This window comes from Haliotis rubra, unplaced genomic scaffold, assembly GCF_003918875.1.
Source record: "Haliotis rubra isolate DU_JTF1 unplaced genomic scaffold, ASM391887v1 Scf1014, whole genome shotgun sequence".
In the NCBI taxonomy this organism is placed as follows: domain Eukaryota; kingdom Metazoa; phylum Mollusca; class Gastropoda; order Lepetellida; family Haliotidae; genus Haliotis; species Haliotis rubra.
Window position 1 is genome coordinate 154,432 of NW_025764909.1, and position 21,867 is coordinate 176,298.

Here is a 21,867-nt window from a genome sequence, read left to right on the forward strand (position 1 = left end):
AGCGAGGTAAATTGAAAATGATAGAAGAGCGCTCAGCCAATCAGAAAGCGACATTTATGTGTGAGGTAAGATAATGCGATATGTATTGCAATATGTTGCAAGAAGTTTTATTTTAACAAAAAACTACTTACAATTATGATCGTGTTAATGCTTGATTTATGAAGCAAAAATACAACAAAATCACTATGCTTGATTAAACTTTTATAAAAACAGGAAATAATATTTGGCACAAATGAAACAAGGAAAAGAACAATGTAACATCAACACAGTGGTTACTAGTTTTTTCACTTTAAAAAAAAAAGCCCTGAGGTTTTAGACAGCAACTTGACCTGGTCAGGATATATCAGAGATCACTGGTCATTAATGAGTAAATATTTAAAACATTCAGATCCAAAACATTGCGAAACACTTGAACAAAAATTAAGAACACAACTTCAAACCAAACTTAACAATCCAGTTAAGTGTAATTTTCACCACGCTCATACCTACCACCATTGCCACAAATGCCACAAATGTCACAATCATAAACATCTTCATCACCATCATCACCACACCATGAAAAAACGGAAATATCCGAAGATTTCCGAGTGTTAGGAAGTTTTCTGAATTCATGTCAAAATAACGGTTTTCAATCAGAGTATCGCAATACGTGTCGTTTTCATGTCTGAACCGGTAAATACTGGTAACCTGGTTATATTGCACAGCCCTAGCAATCAGAACATCAGGAGCAGTTGTGCTGAATACCCTTGTAAGATGCTTAATTAATCAGATGTTAGTAACTGACTTCCAATCAGCTGGTAGGTTCAGCCTTGAATGACAACTGATCTATGTTTTTGCTTATGTGCCTTTAGGTTTACTGGATGGTTCCTGTTGAAGTTCCTCAGCCAGTTCCTGAGGACAATCCAGGTCCACAAGGGGCAGCTGGAGATGGTGCATAAGGTGGCCCAGGTACGTCTCCCCGCCGTGTGCTCACCTCTGTGCAGTGTACTGCGGTCACAGATGTAGTCTCTGTTAACTATTGCTATATCTGTATATACAGGCAGGGGAGCGTTCATCTGACAGGAGATGGTGGGGTGCCCAGGTACGTCTCCCCGCCGTGTGCTCACCTCTGTGCAGTGTACTGCGGTCACAGATGTAGTCTCTGTTAACTATTGCTATATCTGTATATACAGGCAGGGGAGCGTTCATCTGACAGGAGATGGTGGGTGCCCAGGCACGCCTCTCTCACCGCGGTGCTCACCTCTGTGCAGGGTACTCGCGTGTCACAGATGTAGTCTCTGTTAACTATTGCTATATCTGTATATACAGGCAGGGGGCCTAGGGGTGCCCAGGTAGTCATCTCACCCTCTGTGAAAACTGCAGTCACAGATGTAGTCTCTGTTAACTATTACTATATCTGACAGGAGAGGTGCCATCGATGTGTGCTCACCTCTGTACCCAGTGCTGTCACAGATGTAGTCTCTGTTAACTGTGCTATATCTGCTTATATGTTCATCTGACAGGAGATGGTGGGGTGCCCAGGGTGCCTCCCGCCGTGCGGTGCTCACCCTCTGTGCAGTGCTGCAGTCACAGATGTAGTCTCTGTTAACTATTGCTATATCTGTATATACAGGCAAGGGAGCCTCCATCTCATCGCGGCTGAGGCCTAGGTTCAATCCTTTAAGGTACAATGTGTGAGCTGGTGTCCTGCTGTGTTCTTGCTGGAACATCTGAAAGTGGCGTAAAGCCAACTCTCTTACTCCTCATCTAAATATAATGACATGGATTTTATAGATGTTTTAGAAAAAGAAAACGAAAAGTCTGAGTTTTACCTTTGGGTGCAGAGGACCAGATGCACGATCCTGTGTCCCTTTCGCCGGTGCTCACCTCTGTGCAGTGTTCACAAGTCTGCGCAGTCACAGATGTAGTCTCTGTTAACATTTATATTGCTATATCTGTATATACAGGCAGGGGAGCATCGCATTCATCTGACAGGAGATGGTGGGTGCCCAGGTACGCTTTAATTAGGTAGCTCCTCGATATCCGCAGTGCTCACCTCTGTGCAGTGTACTGCAGTCACAGATGTAGTCTCTGTTAACTATTGCTATATCTGTATATACAGGCAGGGAGCTCTGTAAATATGTTCAGATTCATTCTTCTGACAGGAGATGGTGGGTGCCCAGGCTTCACGCCTCCCTCACTGTGCTCACCTCTGTGCAGTGTACTGCGAAGTCACAGATGTAGTCTCTGTTAACTATTGCTATATCTGTATATACATTTGTTGTTGCGTAAATCGTCCGGAAAAACTGAATATCTGGATATCTGGAAACTGATGCACATTTGTGCAATAGCTTAAAATCTGGATATCTGGATTTCTGTCATCCAGACTTAGGTGTTGAAACGGTAGCGAGCATACACTTCTGGTTTAAAATCACTTCCAAAACAATGTGGTCATTTTGATTTGCCAATTACAATTCACTCAGTGTCAGATAGACCTACTAGTCACCACCAATCCTGCTGATTGGTTATTTATCCGGATTAGCAGACCTTTTCTAGTGTCAAGACGTGGGATTCACGCGCTTCACTTCACACGGTCTGCAGAGGATCAAAGCTTTGTGCAGATAAGTGAGTCAGTTTTGTGTTGATTTAGCCGGTTGGTTTGTAAAATTCACTGTCCGGAAACAGAAATCGCATATCCGTTATAGACAGTCACTTTTATGACGTGAGAGATTGTTTTTTATGAAAATTGGAAGGCGAAGTTTCCAGATATCGGGTCCTTGTATCCAGGGTCTCACTGTATATGCGGATCGAATCCGAAGGATCCAGAAACCAAACATGCGGCATTGCAGCAGTACTGTTAGTATTACGTACTGAAGAGCGATATGATGGATTGTCATGTGAATGTAAGTACTTCGTCTTCCACAGTATATGCAAGAGCTTCTAAAGAAAGGAGAAGCCTTTGAGTTCTTCATAGAAGGAGGAAGAACACGCTCAGGGAAGGCCTTGACGCCCAAAGGAGGCTTGCTGTCCATTGTTGTCGACTCATGTATTGAAGGTACATTGATGTGAATTCGTTTCCAAATGATGAAATGAAAGTAAACTACATGTATGTTATGGTTAAGAACTGACTTCATTGAAAATGTCATGAGAAGATGTATAAGAAGACATGTGACTGAACAGGATTACTTGCTACATTTCAGGTGTTATCCCTGATGCCTATGTAGTGCCAATTAGCATCAGCTACGAGAGGCTGTTAGATGGTAACTTCCACAGAGAACAGATGGTGAGTTGTCAGCATGGATCTGTCACACTGAATGATTACTGTCCTCACTTGTTATTTGTGGTTTTGAAGTAATGAAAAAAACCCAGTTGTGTACAAATTCCTCTGTACTGAAAAGAAATACAAATGTGAACATGATAAAGAAGGTGGGGATTTTAGCCACTTGTCCAAAAACCTGAGTCTGATAAAGTTGTCTTCGGTTTATGATCTTAGCAAAAAATCAGCACAATAACACTGAAATCAACTAAACATTAGAGCTGGTCAAGTACACTCAAATGTTTGTGGCATAGGCTGAAGTAGATAGCTGTAACATTGCTAAATGTATTTCATAGGGTCTTCCTAAGGTGAGCGAGTCCTTCCTTGGAGCCTGGAAGGGCATCTGGCGTGTTCTCTGTCAGAACTTTGGAAGCGTCAGGATTGATTTTGCTCAGCCCTTTTCAGTAAAGGTGAGTATTACTGACGGAGAATGTACAAAGAAGCAGGGTCTATCTCCAAACGGAAGTTGCAGTCAAATGTTTATGAAATGGGATCCTTGGTTTGAATTGACACATCAGTTAGACAGCCAAAAGCACTGACATTAATAATCGAATGGCACTGACTCGGAATGATATTTAAGTGTGTGAAATATTGTATTGTTCCAAAGTGATTTTGCTTGACTTTACCCAGACTTGCTGGGACTGCGAAAGGTTTAGCCCCTTTAATGAATTTCAGTAGAAATTGAATAACAATGTGAAAATCTGTAAACAGTATCACCTTGCTATTGGATTACTATTGGATTGGTGTAGGTTTGCAAACATTTGTTTGAGAAATGTGTTGCATTTATTTTGTTTGTGCACTATTCCCAGTTGTCCTGCATTGTTCATCATGTTTGTTCCCAGGAATACATCCAGTGCAACCCTGCCCAGCTGAACCGGCCCCTGTCCCCCATGGCGTCGTCGTCCGGTGAAAACTCCCCCGAGTCCTCCTGCCCCAGCCTCAATGGCATGACCTCCAGCTCTTCCCGAGCCAGTCTGCAGTTTGACGGCCTGGACAACAGCAGGTGCCTGGTCAAAGGCATGGGACTCCACATAGTACACAGTGAGTTGATCTCATGGATCAATCCAGGGGATTCCAGGACAGGGCAGGTGCCCTTAGTCTCCTCCACACATGTGACTGGGTTACCCTAACTCTCGTGTGGAAGTGCTATGGTTATGGGGTTACTGTTGTCCAGTCGATAGGATTGGGTGGTTAAAGTGTGTTAACCTGTTGGACCGTGGGTGAGTGGGTTACCCTAACTCTCGTGTGGAAGTGCTATGGTTATGGGGTTACTGTTGTCCAGCCGATAGGATTGGGTGGTTAAAGTGTGTTAACCTGTTGGACCGTGGGTGAGTGGGTTACCCTAACTCTCGTGTGGAAGTGCTATGGTTATGGGGTTACTGTTGTCCAGCTGATAGGATTCGGTGGTTAAAGTGTGTTAGCCTGTTCGACCGTGGGTGAGTGGGTTAGATGGCTGATTTTGTGAGCTGATGATTAGGTGCATGCGGGTTCAAGTCTGAGATAGGATTCAACCTAACAAAAGTATCAGAATCTGTACTTTACTGAGAAAGTGTTACATTTGACCACTTTCTAAATGGCATTGTGCATTAATAGCTTTAAGATGTGGGAGCCATACAGATAATTATACTTGTCTGAGGGGTACACAAAGTATGTGATCTAGGCTACCAGTTGTCCGACTTCTATTTTTGTGGAAGCAGCAGTGACTGAGTGGGTGCGATGGCTGACTTTGTGTGCTGGTGATTAGCTGCCTGATTCAGAGTGTGGGTTCACGTCCCACAATACTCAACCCAGCAAGAGGACTAGAATCTTTACTTTACAGAGAAAGTGTAATCTCAAACATAACATACGTTACAAACCAGACAGGGGTGTGTTGTAAACTAGACAAGAGTTTCACCTGTCAACATGAAGTATATACACTTGTACATGAGTGATATATAATTGCTTGTTGTTTACCATGGTACTGTTTCTACTTCCAGCTGCTGTTCACTCGACAGCTGTCACCTGTACCAATATGGTGGCATTCCTCTTCCTCTTCAAGTTTCGACAGGTGAGTGTATTGTGACACTAACAGTTGTGATTTGCGAAACTCTGGAAGTCATTTTAGTATTTTGAGTTGGCTCACATGCATATCTATTTAAGATGGTTGTAGCATTTAAGCTCAAACAGGGCCATGCTTTTTAAGGTTCTCTATCTGGTATGCTATCCCTGAATGGGTTTATGTTGTCAGGGTGTATAGTTCTTGTGACTTGTCACTGTCCTAAGTGAGTTGCTGATTTCAGGGTGTCATGGTGCTGTGGCCTGTGTATGTCTGCTTTTGTACAACTGAAATGAACGTGTTTCTGATTTCAGGGAGTCTCTCTGACCTGACCTGAATGTGTTTCTGATTTCAGGGAGTCTCTCTGACCTGACCTGAATGTGTTTCTGATTTCAGGGAGTCTCTCTGACCTGACCTGAACGTGTTTCTGATTTCAGGGAGTCTCTCTGACCTGACCTGAACGTGTTTCTGATTTCAGGGAGTCACGATGCCCCGCCTTGTGTACAGCTTCAACTGGCTGAAGCAAGAGCTGAAGATGCGTAACCGTGATGTGGCTTTCTGTGGAGAGTCTGATGCCGTTGTGGAGTATGCAGAGGCACTGCTCGGTGCCGACCTCATCACTCGGAAGTAAGCCTCACAGTCAGTCAGCAAAACAGTCTGAGAATGTCTACAGTCTACACATGCTTGAGGAATTGAGATTATCTGTCCTAAGTGGTGTAATCCCTATCCTTTGTAACAACATTCGTTCACAAGGCACAGATAATCTGTTATTCCGAGTTTCAAGTTTTCTGTATGTGTTCTTTGTCTTTTTGCGAAAGCCAATTTGTGAAATGTCAACCCAACAAAATATTTGGCAAATACGACATGACAGATTTAGATTCTGTGAATTTTAATGCTTCCTAGTAATGTCAGTGGATTGTATCCACTTTCTGTTGTAGGTGTGATGAGAAGGGTGAAGAAGTGCTCATTCCGTGCCTGACCTGCCTAACGTGTTCGAACTGACCTACTACGGCAACAATGTGATATCACCATTCCTCCTGGAGAGTGTAATAGGTAACTATAACAGAAAGTGGGGGATATTAGCACATCCTTCTGGGAGCACAGGAAGTGGATGTGCAGAGTGCTGCTTGGCGGGTGTGGCAGAAACCTGTGATCCTTGGCTCAAGCCCTGGTTGACCCTGAGTCTGTTTCTAGGATTGTCAACTGTTTACTCGTAGTTGCATAATGCTTATGCTTGGAGTCACTAGCTTGTCTGTGGCGTTGTGTGGTAGCCAAGTGGTTAAAGCATTCGCTTGTCACTCCACAGACCCGGGTTCGATTCTCTGCACGTGTACAATGTGTGAAGCCCATTTCTGGTGTTCCCTGATGTGTTATTGCTGGAACTTTGCTTAAAGATGTGTAAAACCCAACTTTCCAACTTGTGGTTTTCTCCCCTTGTTGACGTAATTAATTGGTTTTACCAGCAGATTGTGTTGACTTTCAGATAAAAGAACTGTAATTCGACTTCATTAGACAGACCTCACTGACTGTTGAAAGCTTGTACACTGAAACATTGTTTCTGTTTCAGCTAATGCCTTGATGTATGTTGGTAAATTTTCACTAACTAACACCCCTCCGGTGGAGAATGGACCAGTCCGAGTAAGCCGAGAAAGAGTGATCGGTGTTGCTGAGGAACTGTGCAAACTGCTTCAGGAAGAGTTTATTTTTGTCCCAGTGAGTGTTACATGATTTGTTCACTTGAAGCTGCACATTATATAGACTACCATTCACAAGCTGCAGACAATTTGGTGTTGACACCTTTTGTGTGGGTTGTTTCTCCTAAATTAAGTGTATGTATACTCTTTCAGCCATGTGGGAGACTGAATGAGGCCTTATCTGATATGATAGAACAGTTCATCTCACTGGAGATTCTAGCAGAGGAGCAAACAGAGGTATGGACATATCACCCTCACATAAAATGTTGAAACAGTATTGTTGTATGTTGTTATTTGCTTGACCTTAGTTGCGATGCATTTTAGCAAGAAAAGGCAGGCTGGTGAAAGTTACATTCAAAGACAATACATTTAATGCTTTCAGTTGTATTTCCAACTTTCTTATGGCTTTTAACTTTGATATGATGTGCAGTAAGCACATGGTTATTGATAGTATATAAAATATTGACAGGATAAAGTTTGTAAAAGATTGATGGACTCTATACTGCCATCCCTTTTCACTGTCTAATGTAAAACCCACTCAAATACTGATTGTTGTCAGGTTGAACTATACAGGATATGGCTGTGATCTTCTGGGACTGACTTTGTGTTGACAGTGTGCCCCATTCTGGTCGTGCAGTGTCCCCAATCCTGACAGTTCAGTGTCCCCTATCCTGACTGTTCAGTGTCCCCTATCCTGACTGTTCAGTGTCCCCTATCCTGACTGTTCAGTGTCCCTTACCCTGACTGTTCAGTGTCCCCTACCCTGACTGTTCAGTGTCCCCTACCCTGACTGTTCAGTGTCCCCTACCCTGACTGTTCAGTGTCCCTGACTATCCCCTGACTGTTCAGTGTCCCCTACCCTGACTGTTCAGTGTCCCCTATCCTGACTGTTCAGTGTCCCCTACCCTGACTGTTCAGTGTCCCCTATCCTGACTGTTCAGTGTCCCCTATCCTGACTGTTCAGTGTCCCTTACCCTGACTGTTCAGTGTCCCCTATCCTGACTGTTCAGTGTCCCCTATCCTGACTGTTCAGTGTCCCCTATCCTGACTGTTCAGTGTCCCCTATCCTGACTGTTCAGTGTCCCCTATCCTGACTGTTCAGTGTCCCCTATCCTGACTGTTCAGTGTCCCTATCCTGACTGTTCAGTGTCCCTATCCTGACTGTTCAGTGTCCCCTATCCTGACTGTTCAGTGTGTCCCTATCCTGACTGTTCAGTGTCCCCTATCCTGACTGTTCAGTCCCCTATCCTGACTGTTCCTGACTCCTGACTGTTCAGTGTCCCTATCCTGACTGTTCAGTGTCCCCTATCCTGACTGTTCAGTATCTGACCCTGTCCCCTATCTGACTGTTCAGTGTCCCCTATCCTGACTGTTCAGTGTCCCTATCCTGACTGTTCAGTGTCCCTATCCTGACTGTTCAGTGTCCCTATCCTGACTGTTCAGTGTCCCCTATCCTGACTGTTCAGTGTCCCCTATCCTGACTGTTCAGTGTCCCCTATCCTGACTGTTCAGTGTCCCCTATGTTGACTGTTCAGTGTCCCCTATCCTGACTGTTCAGTGTCCCCTATCCTGACTGTTCAGTGTCCCCTATCTTGACTGTTCAGTGTCCCCTATCGTGACTGTTCAGTGTCCCCTATCCTGACTGTTCAGTGTCCCCTATCCTGACTGTTCAGTGTCCCCTATCTTGACTGTTCAGTGTCCCCCCTATCATTGACTGTTCAGTGTCCCTATCGTGACTGTTCAGTGTCCCCTATCCTGACTGTTCAGTGTCCCTGACTGTTCAGTGTCCCCTATCTTTGACTGTTCAGTGTCCCCCCCTATCTTGACTGTTCAGTGTCCCCTATCGACTGTTCAGTGTCCCCTATCCTGACTGTTCAGTGTCCCCTATCCTGACTGTTCAGTGTCCCCTATCTGACTGTTCAGTGTCCCCCTATCTTGACTGTTCAGTGTCCCCAGTGACTGTTCAGTGTCCCCTATCGACTGACTGTTCAGTGTCCCCCTATCCTGATCAGTGTCCCCTATCCCTATCTGACTGTTCAGTGTCCCCTATGCTGACTGTTCAGTGTCCCTATGCTGACTGTTCAGTGTCCCTATCTTGACTGTTCAGTGTCCCCTATCCTGACTGTTCAGTGTCCCCTCCCTGACTGTTGTCCCCTGTTCAGACTGTCCCCCTATCCTGACTGTTCAGTGTCCCCTATCGTGACTGACTGTTCAGTGTCCCCTATGTTCTGACTGTTCAGTGTCCCTATGCTGACTGTTCAGTGTCCCTATTGACTGTTCAGTGTCCCCTATCTGACTGTTCAGTGTCCCCTATCCTGACTGTTCAGTGTCCCCTATATTGACTGTTCAGTGTCCCCTATGCTGACTGTTCAGTGTCCCCCCTATCTTGACTGTTCAGTGTCCCCTATCCTGACTGTTCAATGTCCCCTATATTGACTGTTCAGTGTCCCCTATGCTGACTGTTCAGTGTCCCCTATGCTGACTGTTCAGTGTCCCCCCTATCCTGACTGTTCAGTGTCCCCTATCGAGACTGTTCAGTGTCCCCTATCGAGACTGTTCAGTGTCCCCCCTATCTTGACTGTTCAGTGTCCCCTATCCTGATCGTTCAGTGTCCCCTATCGAGACTGTTCAGTGTCCCCTATCCTGACTGTTCAGTGTCCCCTATCGAGACTGTTCAGTGTCCCCTATCCTGATCGTTCAGTGTCCCCTATCGTGACTGTTCAGTGTCCCCTACCCTGACTGTTCAGTGTCCCCTATGCTGACTGTTCAGTGTCCCCTATCGTGATAGTTTTGTGTCTATTTCAGTATGACAATCTGTACACTACATTTGATCGTCAGTGGGCCAACCGCCTTTCAGCACAGCTGTCCTGGGCCGACGAGGAAGATGACGATTCTGATGATACATTTGTGGAGGAAAAGCCCCTCAAAGTCAGTTCACATTATCCAGTTGTAAATATTAACATGTTTGTCACATTGCCAGAAGCAGTTTAAGAAATGTGGCCACTTTGTTTTTGTGCTTATGTTTAGCCAATGGTTTTGTTTTCTATTTGATAAAATCCAGTAATCTCCCTGTCCTTTGGTGTTTACAACAAAATTTTATCTAATTTTAGGCATTCAGTTTTTATTGTGTCAGTGAAGAAGTTTGGTCAGGGCTCGATTTAAGAGATATTAACCCACTTGCACCAGGTGCAACCTAAGATAAAAACCTAGTTGCACCAGTCAAATTCCAATTGCACTGTTTTTATTGCAATATGTAACATCAGAAACATGCTATTGAATTAGTTAGATGTTTTGTTCAGAAGTTTCCCCACTCAAAACTTGACTTGCACCTGGTGCAAGTTAGACTAATAACTAGGTTGCACTTTGTAATATTGGGCTGCACCAGTGCAAGTAACAAAGCACTAAATCGAGCCCTGTTGGTGGAGATTCTAAAGCTGTTTCAAGAATAGTGTTCAGCAGCTAGTTAGGATGTGGTTCTAAAAGTTGTAATCTTCCTTGTTAGACCAGACTTCAGCATGTTGGTATTCATACTTGTTGTAACAGGCAGCTAACAGAACTAGGTGGTCAGACAGACTGACTCCATGCTGTCAATCTCTGGCTTGTCTGGTCCAGACCCCATTATTTTCACATATTTGTCGTGCAATTGATTGCGACTTTAATCAACAAACAAACAGACAGACAATAATGGATGTATGTTTGTTTTGGCAGGATAACATTTGGTTTCATGTGACTGTACTTTGTTTTGAGTCAGTGTATACTCTTATTAACTAATTAGCTGTTGGTTTATATGTAAGAAATGGTGTCAGTTGATTGGTTCTATACAGCTCTATTTGACCCTCCACTGTTTCAGCTGAACATTGAGCAGCAGAGTGTGTGTGAGAAGCTGCAGTTCTATCACCGGATCCTGGCCCCCATCCTCGAGACTTACCTGGTCACGGCCTACAGGATCTCAGGATATCTTGAGACAGAGATGCCAGGTGAGATCACTATCCTCAGTCTCCTATGGCTCTGGAACTGTTTATGTTTACACCCCCTTGCGACGATGGCAATGTCATATTGTTGAGATGAGGTGATTGGGTAGCCTAGTGGTTAAAGCGTTCACTTGTCATGTCAAAGACCCATGTTGATTCCATATATGAGTATAATATGTGCGGGGCGGTGGGGTAGCGTAGTGGTTAAAGCGTTCACTTGTCATGTCAAAGACCCATGTTGATTCCATATATGGGTATAATATGTGCAGGGTGATGGGGTAGCCTAGTGGTTAAAGCGTTCACTTGTCATGTCAAAGACCCATGTTGATTCCATATATGGGTATAATATGTGCGGGGCGGTGGGGTATCCTAGTGGTTAAAGCGTTCACTTGTCATGTCAAAGACCCATGTTGATTCCATATATGGGTATAATATGTGCGGGCGGTGGGTAGCCGTAGTGGTTAAAGCGTTCACTTGTCATGTCAAAGACCCATGTTGATTCCATATATGGGTATAATATGTGCGGGCGGTGGGGTAGCATTAGTGGTTAAAGCGTTCACTTGTCATGTCAAAGACCCATGTTGATTCCATATATGGGTATAATATGTGCGGGGTGATGGGGTAGCCTAGTGGTTAAAGCGTTCACTTGTCAGTCATGTCAGAGACCCATGTTGATTCCATAAAAGGGTATAATATGTGCGGGGCGGTGGGGTAGCCTAGTGGTTAAAGCGTTCACTTGTCATGTCAGAGACCCATGTTGATTCCATAAAAGGGTATAATATGTGCGGGGTGGTGGGGTAGCCTAGTGGTTAAAGCGTTCACTTGTCATGTCAAAGACCCATGTTGATTCCATATATGGGTATAATATGTAAAGCGGGCGGTGGGTAGCCTAGTGGTTAAAGCGTTCACTTGTCATGTCAGAGACCCATGTTGATTCCATAAAAGGGTATAATATGTGCGGGTGGTGGGGTAGCCCTAGTGGTTAAAGCGTTCACTTGTCATGTCAAAGGCCCATGTTGATTCCATATATGGGTATAATATGTGCGGGGGTGGGGTAGCCTAGTGGTTAAAGCGTTCACTTGTCATGTCAAAGACCCATGTTGATTCCATATATGGGTATAATATGTGCGGGGCGGTGGGGTAGCCTAGTGGTTAAAGCGTTCACTTGTCATGTCAAAGACCCATGTTGATTCCATATATGGGTATAATATGTGCGGGGTGATGGGGTAGCCTAGTGGTTAAAGCGTTCACTTGTCATGTCAGAGACCCATGTTGATTCCATAAAAGGGTATAATATGTGCGCGGGCGTGGGGTAGCCTAGTGGTTAAAGCGTTCACTTGTCTTGTCAAAGACCCATGTTGATTCCATATATGGGTATAATAATGTGCAGGGCGGTGGGTAGCCTAGTGGTTAAAGCGTTCACTTGTCATGTCAAAGACCCATGTTGATTCCATATATGGGTATAATATGTGCGGGGCGGTGGGGTAGCCTAGTGGTTAAAGCGTTCACTTGTCATGTCAAAGACCCATGTTGATTCCATATATGGGTATAATATGTGCGCGGTGTGGGTAGCCTAGTGGTTAAAGCGTTCACTTGTCATGTCAAAGACCCATGTTGATTCCATATATGGGTATAATATGTGCGGGGTGGTGGGGTAGCCTAGTGGTTAAAGCGTTCACTTGTCATGTCAAAGACCCATGTTGATTCCATATATGGGTATAATATGTGCGGGGCGGTGGGGTAGCCTAGTGGTTAAAGCGTTCACTTGTCATGTCAAAGACCCATGTTGATTCCATATATGGGTATAATATGTGCTCATTTCTAGTGTTTCCAGCTTTGATATCACGTACAGATCAACAAGGTTGCTGCTTAGTTTGGGTAGATGGTAGCAAGGGATGACCAACTAGGTATGGTTGGCCTGGTGTGTGTCAGTGTAGCCGGTCGGTAGGATAATGCTGAGAGGATTTTCATTCGGCAGACTTTTGATGACTGGCCAGGTTTGTCTGCCTCAGGCTGAAGTAATGATGCTCAGGCATGACATGTATCACACCTACTTGCTCAATAGGTCTGCACCATTCCACATTCTTGCCCCAAGATAAGACTCGATGAGGGTTAATTATTTTATTTTATGCTGAGAGCATTGAAGTCATATCAGGAACCAGTCTTTTGTCTAGTAGGAGGAGCATTGTTTACAGTCCGTCTTTAGTAAGTAATTTTGACTTTAGTAAAAATCTGTTCAATCTGGTAAGTTTAGCAAACTATAGTTTACATAAGAACGGAGTTTATTCGTCTACATTTGTGCTGATTCGCTTTCACTCTTGCCCTGGTCAGAGGATGACTTCATGCGGCAGCTGCTGGCACATGCTCAAGAACGTGTCACTAAGAACTCCTCCTTGTATGGTAAGTGTGGAACGGATGAGATATAAACAGGCATGTTCATTTCATGCTGGCCCTTTTCATATAAGTTGTTGACTGTATTACCTCTGAGTGATCCCTTAGCAAAGATATGCATGGTAATGTTATAATCACAGTGAATTGGATCCTTGTTTGTGAAAGGGACACAACTCCAGTCAGTAGTGCAACAAACCATGGGCCATATTTATCCAAGACTTTAATGCTGTTACGTTTCTATGCTACTGAGGAACATGTATTTAGCTGAAGAGAAGAAGGTAAAACATTCATGAATTTCAAGAATTATGTGTACTCAGCTCTTTTTGTAGGAAGCTGTGAAAATAATATCTGTATATAAATGTGATAATCATTGTAAATCTTGGCATGTGAGATCACTTTTACCTCCTAGTAACCAGTTGAGTAAAGATTCTATGACACTTCACTGATCAGACAAATTGTCTCCCCAGCTGAGAGTGCCTCAATGGACACTCTGAAGAATGCAGTGAAGGCTTACCAGAACATCAGAGTTGTGGAGTGTTACAATGCCAGCAACTTGAGGATTATCGGACTCTGTGACCATTACCAGGTCAGAGAGAGGCTTGGACATTATATTGAACTTCTGGAGACACTCAATCTCCCTTGGACCAAGGACAGTCGAACAGAGTAATCTCCCTTTGTTGAACCTCGTGAAGAGATTCCTGTTCATTTGTCACTGGAAGCGATGCCTTGTAATCAGGTACCTGATATGGCCGAGAATCTGTGATAGACATGTAGATTTCAGCTGCTTCCCTTGCACAAACGTGTGTCATGTTGTTGAGTATGTCGGACATGTACACCTTTCTTGTCGCCGTGCTGTGTGACTTGGTGTCACACTAACTGCCTCCGTGCATCACATGTGCATAATAACACCTGCTGTAGTGTCAAAATGAACTATATTTTGTGGCTTGTTTGTTTGTCATTCAACATATTGTATTTGTTTGTCTGCTGCTATGTGCAGTAATTTGTTGAAGGATATTGTACACTGTCCTGTTATGACCATAGAAGATGGGGGCCAGGACAGTGTCCAGGTAACCAACCTACTCTTACCTGGCCATACCCAGGTACCTGACCCCCTATTACCTGACCCTACACAGGTAACCCATCCCCTGTTGACCATCCTACCCAGGTACCTGACCCCCCTATTACCTGACTCTATACAGGTACCACCACCACCCCACCCCCATTGACCAGCCCTACCCAGGTACCTGACCCCCCTATTACCTGACTCTATACAGGTACCCCCACCCCCATTGACCCAGCTCCTACCCAGGTACCTGACCCCCTATCACCTGACTCTATACAGGTACCACCACCAACCCACCAACCCACCCACCCCATCGACCAACACTACCCAGGTACCTGAACCCCCCACCCCCACCCCCATTGACCAGCACTACCCAGGTACCCCCTCCCCCCCCAATCCCCACCCCCATTGACCAGCACTACCCAGGTACCTGAGCCTCTATTAACCAACCCTATCCAGGTACCAACCCCCTGTTACCTGGCCCTTCCCTACCCAACCCACTATAGATTTCAGTATTTGGGTACCAGTAGTTGGATCTTACGTCATCCCTGGCAAAAAGTATTTAGCTGCATGTATAAAACGAGTTGATGATGCAAACACTAAACCTGGCAATTTCTTCATGATGTTTAAGTCAGAAGGAAGTGTATAGACAGACAAAAATATGAATACTTCAACTTGTAGTGGGACCATGTTTTTTTTTAGTTTTCTCATTAAATAGTATATCACATGACTATCCACAGGTCTGAATAATCTTGTAGATATTTGGGTCTTCTCAGAGAGAACCACAATTGGGTCACATGTAAAAAAGCACAAGTAATATCTGTAAGTAATATATATTTGTTAAGCCTTTATTCTCTTTTACAAAATCTTAACTTATGTCACTCCGATTATCTGAAATTAAGAATGTGCAAACCAACAGTGTGCATTTATTTGATATATCTACCCACAACACATGTCATTAATTGTTGAATGTTGATGTATATCAAAGGTTTCTTGAAATTCTTCAAACTGGACCAGACTATTTTTCGTGTCTCTTTACCATTTTTACCCATTTTGGCACTTCAAGCGACAATCAAGAATAAAAGAATGTTGTGTACGGTGAGCTACAGCGCATGTGGTTCTTCATTTCTGTGTGTGTGAGTTTGTGTCCTGCACACTACTGACAAGATGAGCGTGTATTTTACATTGATGACGCCTTGGTCAGGGTTACTGTTCCTGCTGAATGTTTGTATATATATATGTTATTAGTTGATCAACTTGGGAATAATTCTATCACTATAGTCACAAATAGAGGTAATATAGTGACTTTAATTAATATACAATTTTTTGTTAGGGACCATTCATAATTTATGGCTGGGGGTTGATGATGATTTTTGTGGAGTAGCATGTACAATGCCCCTTCTAACATTGATGTACAAAGTAAGTGACCCCCTGCATGTCATGTACAAAATCAGTAACCCTCTTAGTATATGTGTACAAACTTGATGACACCCCTACCTCCCCAAGAACAAAAAAGGTGAAACCCCCATCACACACACACACCCCATCCCGTCCCTAAATTATGAATGGTCCCTTAGATATCATAAAATGATGTCTCTGTAACCATGGTAACCTTGAAAAATAGGAATTACTACACTTCTTCTGTATAGAAAGCAGTGTGAATTTAATGTGGAAGTCGTCTCAGAGAAATTGGCAGTTCAAGCAGGTTGTACTTGTGTCCCCAAAAGACCAGTTTGTTTGCTACCTCAGACTTTACGATATTACCAATAATGGCCCGGATATGTAAGGAGTTTGTTTGAGAGATTCTCACTGATCGTCATAGCAACTGTACAGTAGTGTGTGAAAAGGTCCATAGCAACATGGCTTCATTTACTAGCTTTGTCACAATTTATTGAAGACAACTTAGTGTGATATTTCAACAACAGAGACCTTATGTCTCCGCACAGGATAGGATACCCACATTTCCACATTCTCTCAGAAAAGAGACTGGGTACAATAAATGTTAGCTTACTGACTTATGGATTTTCTGTCTCTCGTGAAATAATGTTCAAAGTTCCTCACCAAGATTTGGAACTTACAAAAATTAATTCCCTTAACATGGAATCAGTCATATCTTGTTGCTGGTAGGTAGGTTGTTCTCTGTTTGGCAAATATATTAAGTGTCTTAGTTTGACAGAGGTGCTTATTGCAGTGTCCTGAAGATGACCACCCGACTGATCATCCTTATGGATGATCTTTGTTAAATTAAGTCATGACAGACCATTTGATTATAGACCCACTGAGATGAACTGTCCTTGTTATGACTTGATGAAGGCTATGCACGTTATTACTTGCATGCCTTGAACCCTTGTACAGATTGTAATGCATCCTTAACTGATTAAACTTAGTAAACACTGTCTTCCTGATCCTGATGCTGGAAGGAGATGGCACTGTGACACTTTGTGTGGTGTCTTGGCCAAGCATTACCTACATGGTTTCCAATTGTCAAAGATTTGTATTTCTTTTCAATACTGCTTCCAAGGTTTATACATCTTGCCATCCTTATTGAATGATACACACATACAGCCTTCAGGATGCTCAGTTCTCAGCTCCTAATTCGTGTGAGACTGTTCTTGTGTTCTAGCTTGACAAACTGTTCACACTGGTCCAACCTTTCTTTTTGTTCCAGCTGGTTCTAGTCTGAGCTTGACACAGTTCTGATGTTCCTAGTGGCCCCACAGATCTGGTGTTCTAGTAGGTCTGACTGTTCCTCTGGTCTGGTCAGACTGTTACGGTGTTGTAGGTTGTCCAACTGTTCTAAAGCTCTGGCTTGATATACTGTTCTAAGCAGGTCCGACTACTCTGATATCCGAACTGGTCAGACAGTTCTGATGTTATGAGCATGGCTGACTGTACTCAGATGAGCTGGATAGACAGTTCCAGCATGTCTGATTTCAGATGTTCTGGCAAGGCAGATTGATTCAGAGTACCTTATGCTTGTCATAAATGCTGACTCAATAGGTATAGAGGTTACCAAGGTTGTGTTCAAGTTCCATTGTTCAGTCTATCATTGTTAAGGGTTGATTGCTTACAGAGGAATAAATCAACATCTTGGGCAGCAGTGTCAAGTATGAAACTTAACCTAAAAGTTTACTAGCATATTCATTGTAGGACAACTAACAAAAATTCAGAATTATTTCTATTCTTCAGGATGATTTTACCATTTGGCAATCTGACTGGCTGGAACCAATATCTCTGACTGCCTTACCCCCAAACCTTTCTCTGTGACACACTGTCCCTATGTATACAGTTTATGTCTTGGGAGTCAAGGATGGCTTCCATGGTGAACTATTATGAACAAAGTTATTGAAACAATCTCCAGGGACCAGAGCTTCCAGATCAGCTAGATATGCATTTATCTGTCCTTCAGGAAATCGTGACCATGGCCATGATGAGGATGCTTATGATGGATGTAGTTGTTGAGATGTAGTTCCCAAGCTGTAGCGATATAGCCCACATCAGTTTAGATGACCGACCAGCCAACCTGGCAATGCTGCCTTCATTGATGATGTGTCTGATTGTGACTGGTACAGATCGTTATTTTTGTGTAACATGTAATAACCGGTGGATACAAGTATTTATTACTCGTCCGTGTAAGATACTGCAGTGTAATATTTTTACGGCAATATTACACTAGTGTAATAACGCTAGATGTATGATGTCATAATGGTTTACAGTTATGATGTCATAATGCTAATACATCTGTCACAATGGTATTAGACCTTGCTTGACTCGCGGAAAGCTGAGAGTCATCGTACTTTAGGCAGTTTCTATCAAATTATGTTGGAGAGTAGTAAACAGAATACTAAAACTCGCTTCCTTGAATTACCATTTTTATTAAACTAGTGAAAGATTTAGTATCAAAACGAGTGAAACCAAATCATTAACTCATTTAATAAAAATAGTATTACAAGGAAGGTTGTTTAGTATCCTCTGTGTATTAGTCTTTGTTCCAGTTTATTTCTGTTTCTATACTGATTCCCAAAGTTATCGATCATCAGTATTTAAGGGGCTATTCTGTAGTGATTAAGACAAGGCAGTATTCTCCCAAATATGTATGCTCCCAAACATTTTTGTTCCTCAAATGTTTCACAATTTATCTCAGGTTAAGATTAATGATTGCATTTCATATGATAATTTATATGTGTAATTATGGTGTATCCATCTGCATTTAGTATTATTATTTTTTTCAGTTATATTCGTAGACAGATGTATATAAACATTTTGCAGAACACATCGATGGAGATCAATTACTTTATGAGATTCGAGGACACTTGTGATAAAATAATTACTTTGACATCCAAGGACAATTCTGATAAATCTTTGATGATTCATACAGGATATATTTTTGAAAAATTTGATGATTGGAAATTTGAGTAAGTATTAATGTGTCATGATGTGTAAGGCATATCGTGTATTGTACATTAAACATGCAGTTACACATATACTTCTCTTCAAAAGTTTAGACTCACTTAAAACACTCACTATATGTTATGTACATATATATGGTTACATCGAAGATTGATTTCACCACTAACTTGGGGGGGAAACAACTGCAAACCTTATGCATCTGATTTGCACAAGGATCATGCATCAAATTGCTGAAAAGCATGTGCAAATATTGTGCATGTGAACAGCGGCGTTATGGTGTAAAGTTTTGTTAAGAATTCACAAATTTTCACTGATTTTCATCATTTACTGAACTCTTGACAATAATCTTTTCAACTTTACGAATTTGTTTTACAATACATCAGTTCATGTGTAAACAATACCTTTAAACCGTATGGCATATTTCGTAAAATTTAGTTTAGAACAGTTGCCTGAAATAAGTGGCTATATTTACACTAGTGAGTCTAAACTTTTGATGGGGAGTACATATATCATTCACATCTAACAAAGATGTCTTCCGTGATATCAGACTTAATGCTCACATGTCCATGTGCAATATGGTGGGAGGGACTGGCAGTGTTTCACAGACTAGCTGTGGCTGAGGTGTGTAAGTGACGCTTCTAGATGCTGTACTGGCACGTCTACTTGGGTGAGGCAGCTTATAGGTCAAGCAGTATTGAATGTCAAAACTTTATGAGTGTGGTGTACTTTGGTTGAAGGTATATGGGGTTTGATAGCCATTCAGAACATTTATTTTATTTTTTTTTCTTTAAATTAGGTCAGACCAATTTTATTTCTTGTTTTTTGGATCCGCCGGTTTTATTTATTCAAGAATAAGAAAAAAAATAAAAATAATTTTTCCCGCTCCAAAAATAAAATCCTCAGGTTTTTATTGTCAAAAAATGTAAACTTACAAAATAAATTTTTTAATTGTTTTTTGCCCCCATATGCACTTCATAACTTGCCCAAAATAAAACACTTTTAGTATGCAAAAGGAATATTACTTTGACTGGTGATTTTAATTTTTTCCCCTCCTGCCTTTAGGTTTTTGAGGGCAAAAATCTGTAAAACAAGAAATATAATTGGTCTGGCCTTATGATGTTAAACATGTACCTTACCCCACAACATACGCTAACTTTGTATTCAAATATTGGTGAACATCTGTGTTTGTTTGACATCATGTGAACCTCTCTCTGCTGAAGGTTGCAACAGAATTTTTTTAACTCAATCCCCAATTTTATTGAATAGGTTTTTCTGTTTCTGATATTGCAGCTTGGAAGCTTGTTATAGGATAAACTAGAACAATGTGAGGTTTGCTCAATGCCTTTGAACACTATGATAGAGAATTGGTGCATTTCATAAAAAACACTGCATTTCTAGTACCAAGATTCCTGTTACTTTGGTGTTTATTCCTAAATAGGTAAAAGGTTCTGTCAGGATGCCCCGGTACATATGTGTGTTGTGAGCCCACAGATACTAATATATACAGTGCTCACCATGATAACACTTTGATCACCTTAAAGTTGGCATTTCCTAGTGCACTATAATCCAGGTGAATATTTACAGACTGATCTCAGACAGGTTATACTGAACACTAACTGTGTGCTAGAGTGTGGATGACATTGCTGTGAAAGCTGTTCGAGATTTGCACATCGATGTAGCTGTAGTGTTAAGGGCTGTGGTGATTCACTGAAGATTCAGTGGTTCAAGACATGCTGTAAAGACTGCCTTTACCTGTATATATTACAGACATTGTTTGTTTAGTTATATCATTCAGCGTAATCATTCATAATTTGTGGCTAGGGGGTGATGATGATATTTATGGAGCAGCATGTACAATGTGAATGGCTCCCCCTGCCCAATTTATTTACCCAGTAAGTGACCCCCCTGCATGTCATGTACAAAGTCAATGACAACCCCTAGTACATGTGTACAAAATTGATGACCCCTACCTCCCCAGAACAAAATGGGTGAACCCCCCTTAATATCATCATCACCCACCTAGCCATGAATTATGAAGGGTCCCTTAGAGACATTCAATTTGGTTTGAAGCTGTGTTAAGCACAACTCTTACATTTTCTGATGGAATATAGGAATATTTGTGAAATATTTCGTTGATATGTAGAACATGTTTATGTTTGTTCACGTTTTATTTGGTATTAAATGAATTGGGAAATAATGTTTTTAGATATGCTCGAATTTACTTGTCCGTCATTGAGTGTACTATAAATGTCTTTATTGAGTAAAAACGCTTTGCAATTCAGTATTGTCTTTTGAGGTGGCAATGTTTGTGTTGCTCGTATCATCAATATTCTGTTGTATGATGGGCAGTGAATCGCGACAGCCCTCATTGATTATCACAGTAATGTGACTTAATATATTCTTTTTTTGTTGCACAAACAAATAACTTTCTTTTCATCTTTGACAAAACCATCATTGTATACCATGTGTATCAAGAGATGATGTAACTGATATTGACAATGCAATGGACACCTTCAATCATGACTAACAGTAATTAACATATTAATTACCAGAGTTTGAATGATGTACGTCCTGTGTGTTCTGATGTTAGTCCTGAGATTATGGTTCAGTGTACCTTGCTATTTATTGACTCTGTCTGTGTTTACAGGGTGTATGTATAGTACATAGGAACAGAGTCGCTCACTGTATAGTTACTGTTGTCATTAAAAGCTGATGGAAGTAGACTAGAATGTTTTGTTGTATGTTCACACCATTATTTTGTGTCTAGGTTGGTTTGTTGTTTAATGCCGCACTCACCAATATTCCTACCTGTGAAGGTCCGGGTTAGAATTGATCTTCAGTAACCCATGCTTGTCGTAAGAGGCGACTAAAAGGATCAGGTCGTCAGGCTCGCTGACTGGGTTGACACATGTCATCGTATCCCAATTGCGTAGATCGATGTTCATGCTGTTGATCCCTTGATTGTCTGGTCCAGACTCAATTTTTTGCAGACCGCCACCATATAGTGT

At 42.2% G+C, this 21,867-nt stretch overlaps 1 protein-coding gene across 1 annotated transcript in view; it reads left to right on the plus strand.

Moving 5' to 3' along the window:
* LOC124269505 (glycerol-3-phosphate acyltransferase 1, mitochondrial-like) overlaps positions 1-14,742 on the plus strand; it is a 32,407-nt gene extending 17,665 nt beyond the window's left edge. The window contains exons 8-22 of the mRNA XM_046704535.1: positions 852-948; positions 1,040-1,081; positions 2,905-3,034; positions 3,180-3,262; positions 3,592-3,705; positions 4,138-4,336; positions 5,272-5,342; positions 5,809-5,957; positions 6,292-6,383; positions 6,898-7,043; positions 7,178-7,261; positions 9,830-9,952; positions 10,875-11,001; positions 13,327-13,395; positions 13,854-14,742. Of these exons, the coding sequence (XP_046560491.1) occupies positions 852-948; positions 1,040-1,081; positions 2,905-3,034; positions 3,180-3,262; positions 3,592-3,705; positions 4,138-4,336; positions 5,272-5,342; positions 5,809-5,957; positions 6,292-6,383; positions 6,898-7,043; positions 7,178-7,261; positions 9,830-9,952; positions 10,875-11,001; positions 13,327-13,395; positions 13,854-14,053 (1,726 nt within the window). The 3' untranslated portion in view covers positions 14,054-14,742. The remainder of the gene's footprint in view (positions 1-851; positions 949-1,039; positions 1,082-2,904; positions 3,035-3,179; positions 3,263-3,591; positions 3,706-4,137; positions 4,337-5,271; positions 5,343-5,808; positions 5,958-6,291; positions 6,384-6,897; positions 7,044-7,177; positions 7,262-9,829; positions 9,953-10,874; positions 11,002-13,326; positions 13,396-13,853) is intronic.
* Positions 14,743-21,867: the final 7,125 nt, after the last annotated feature.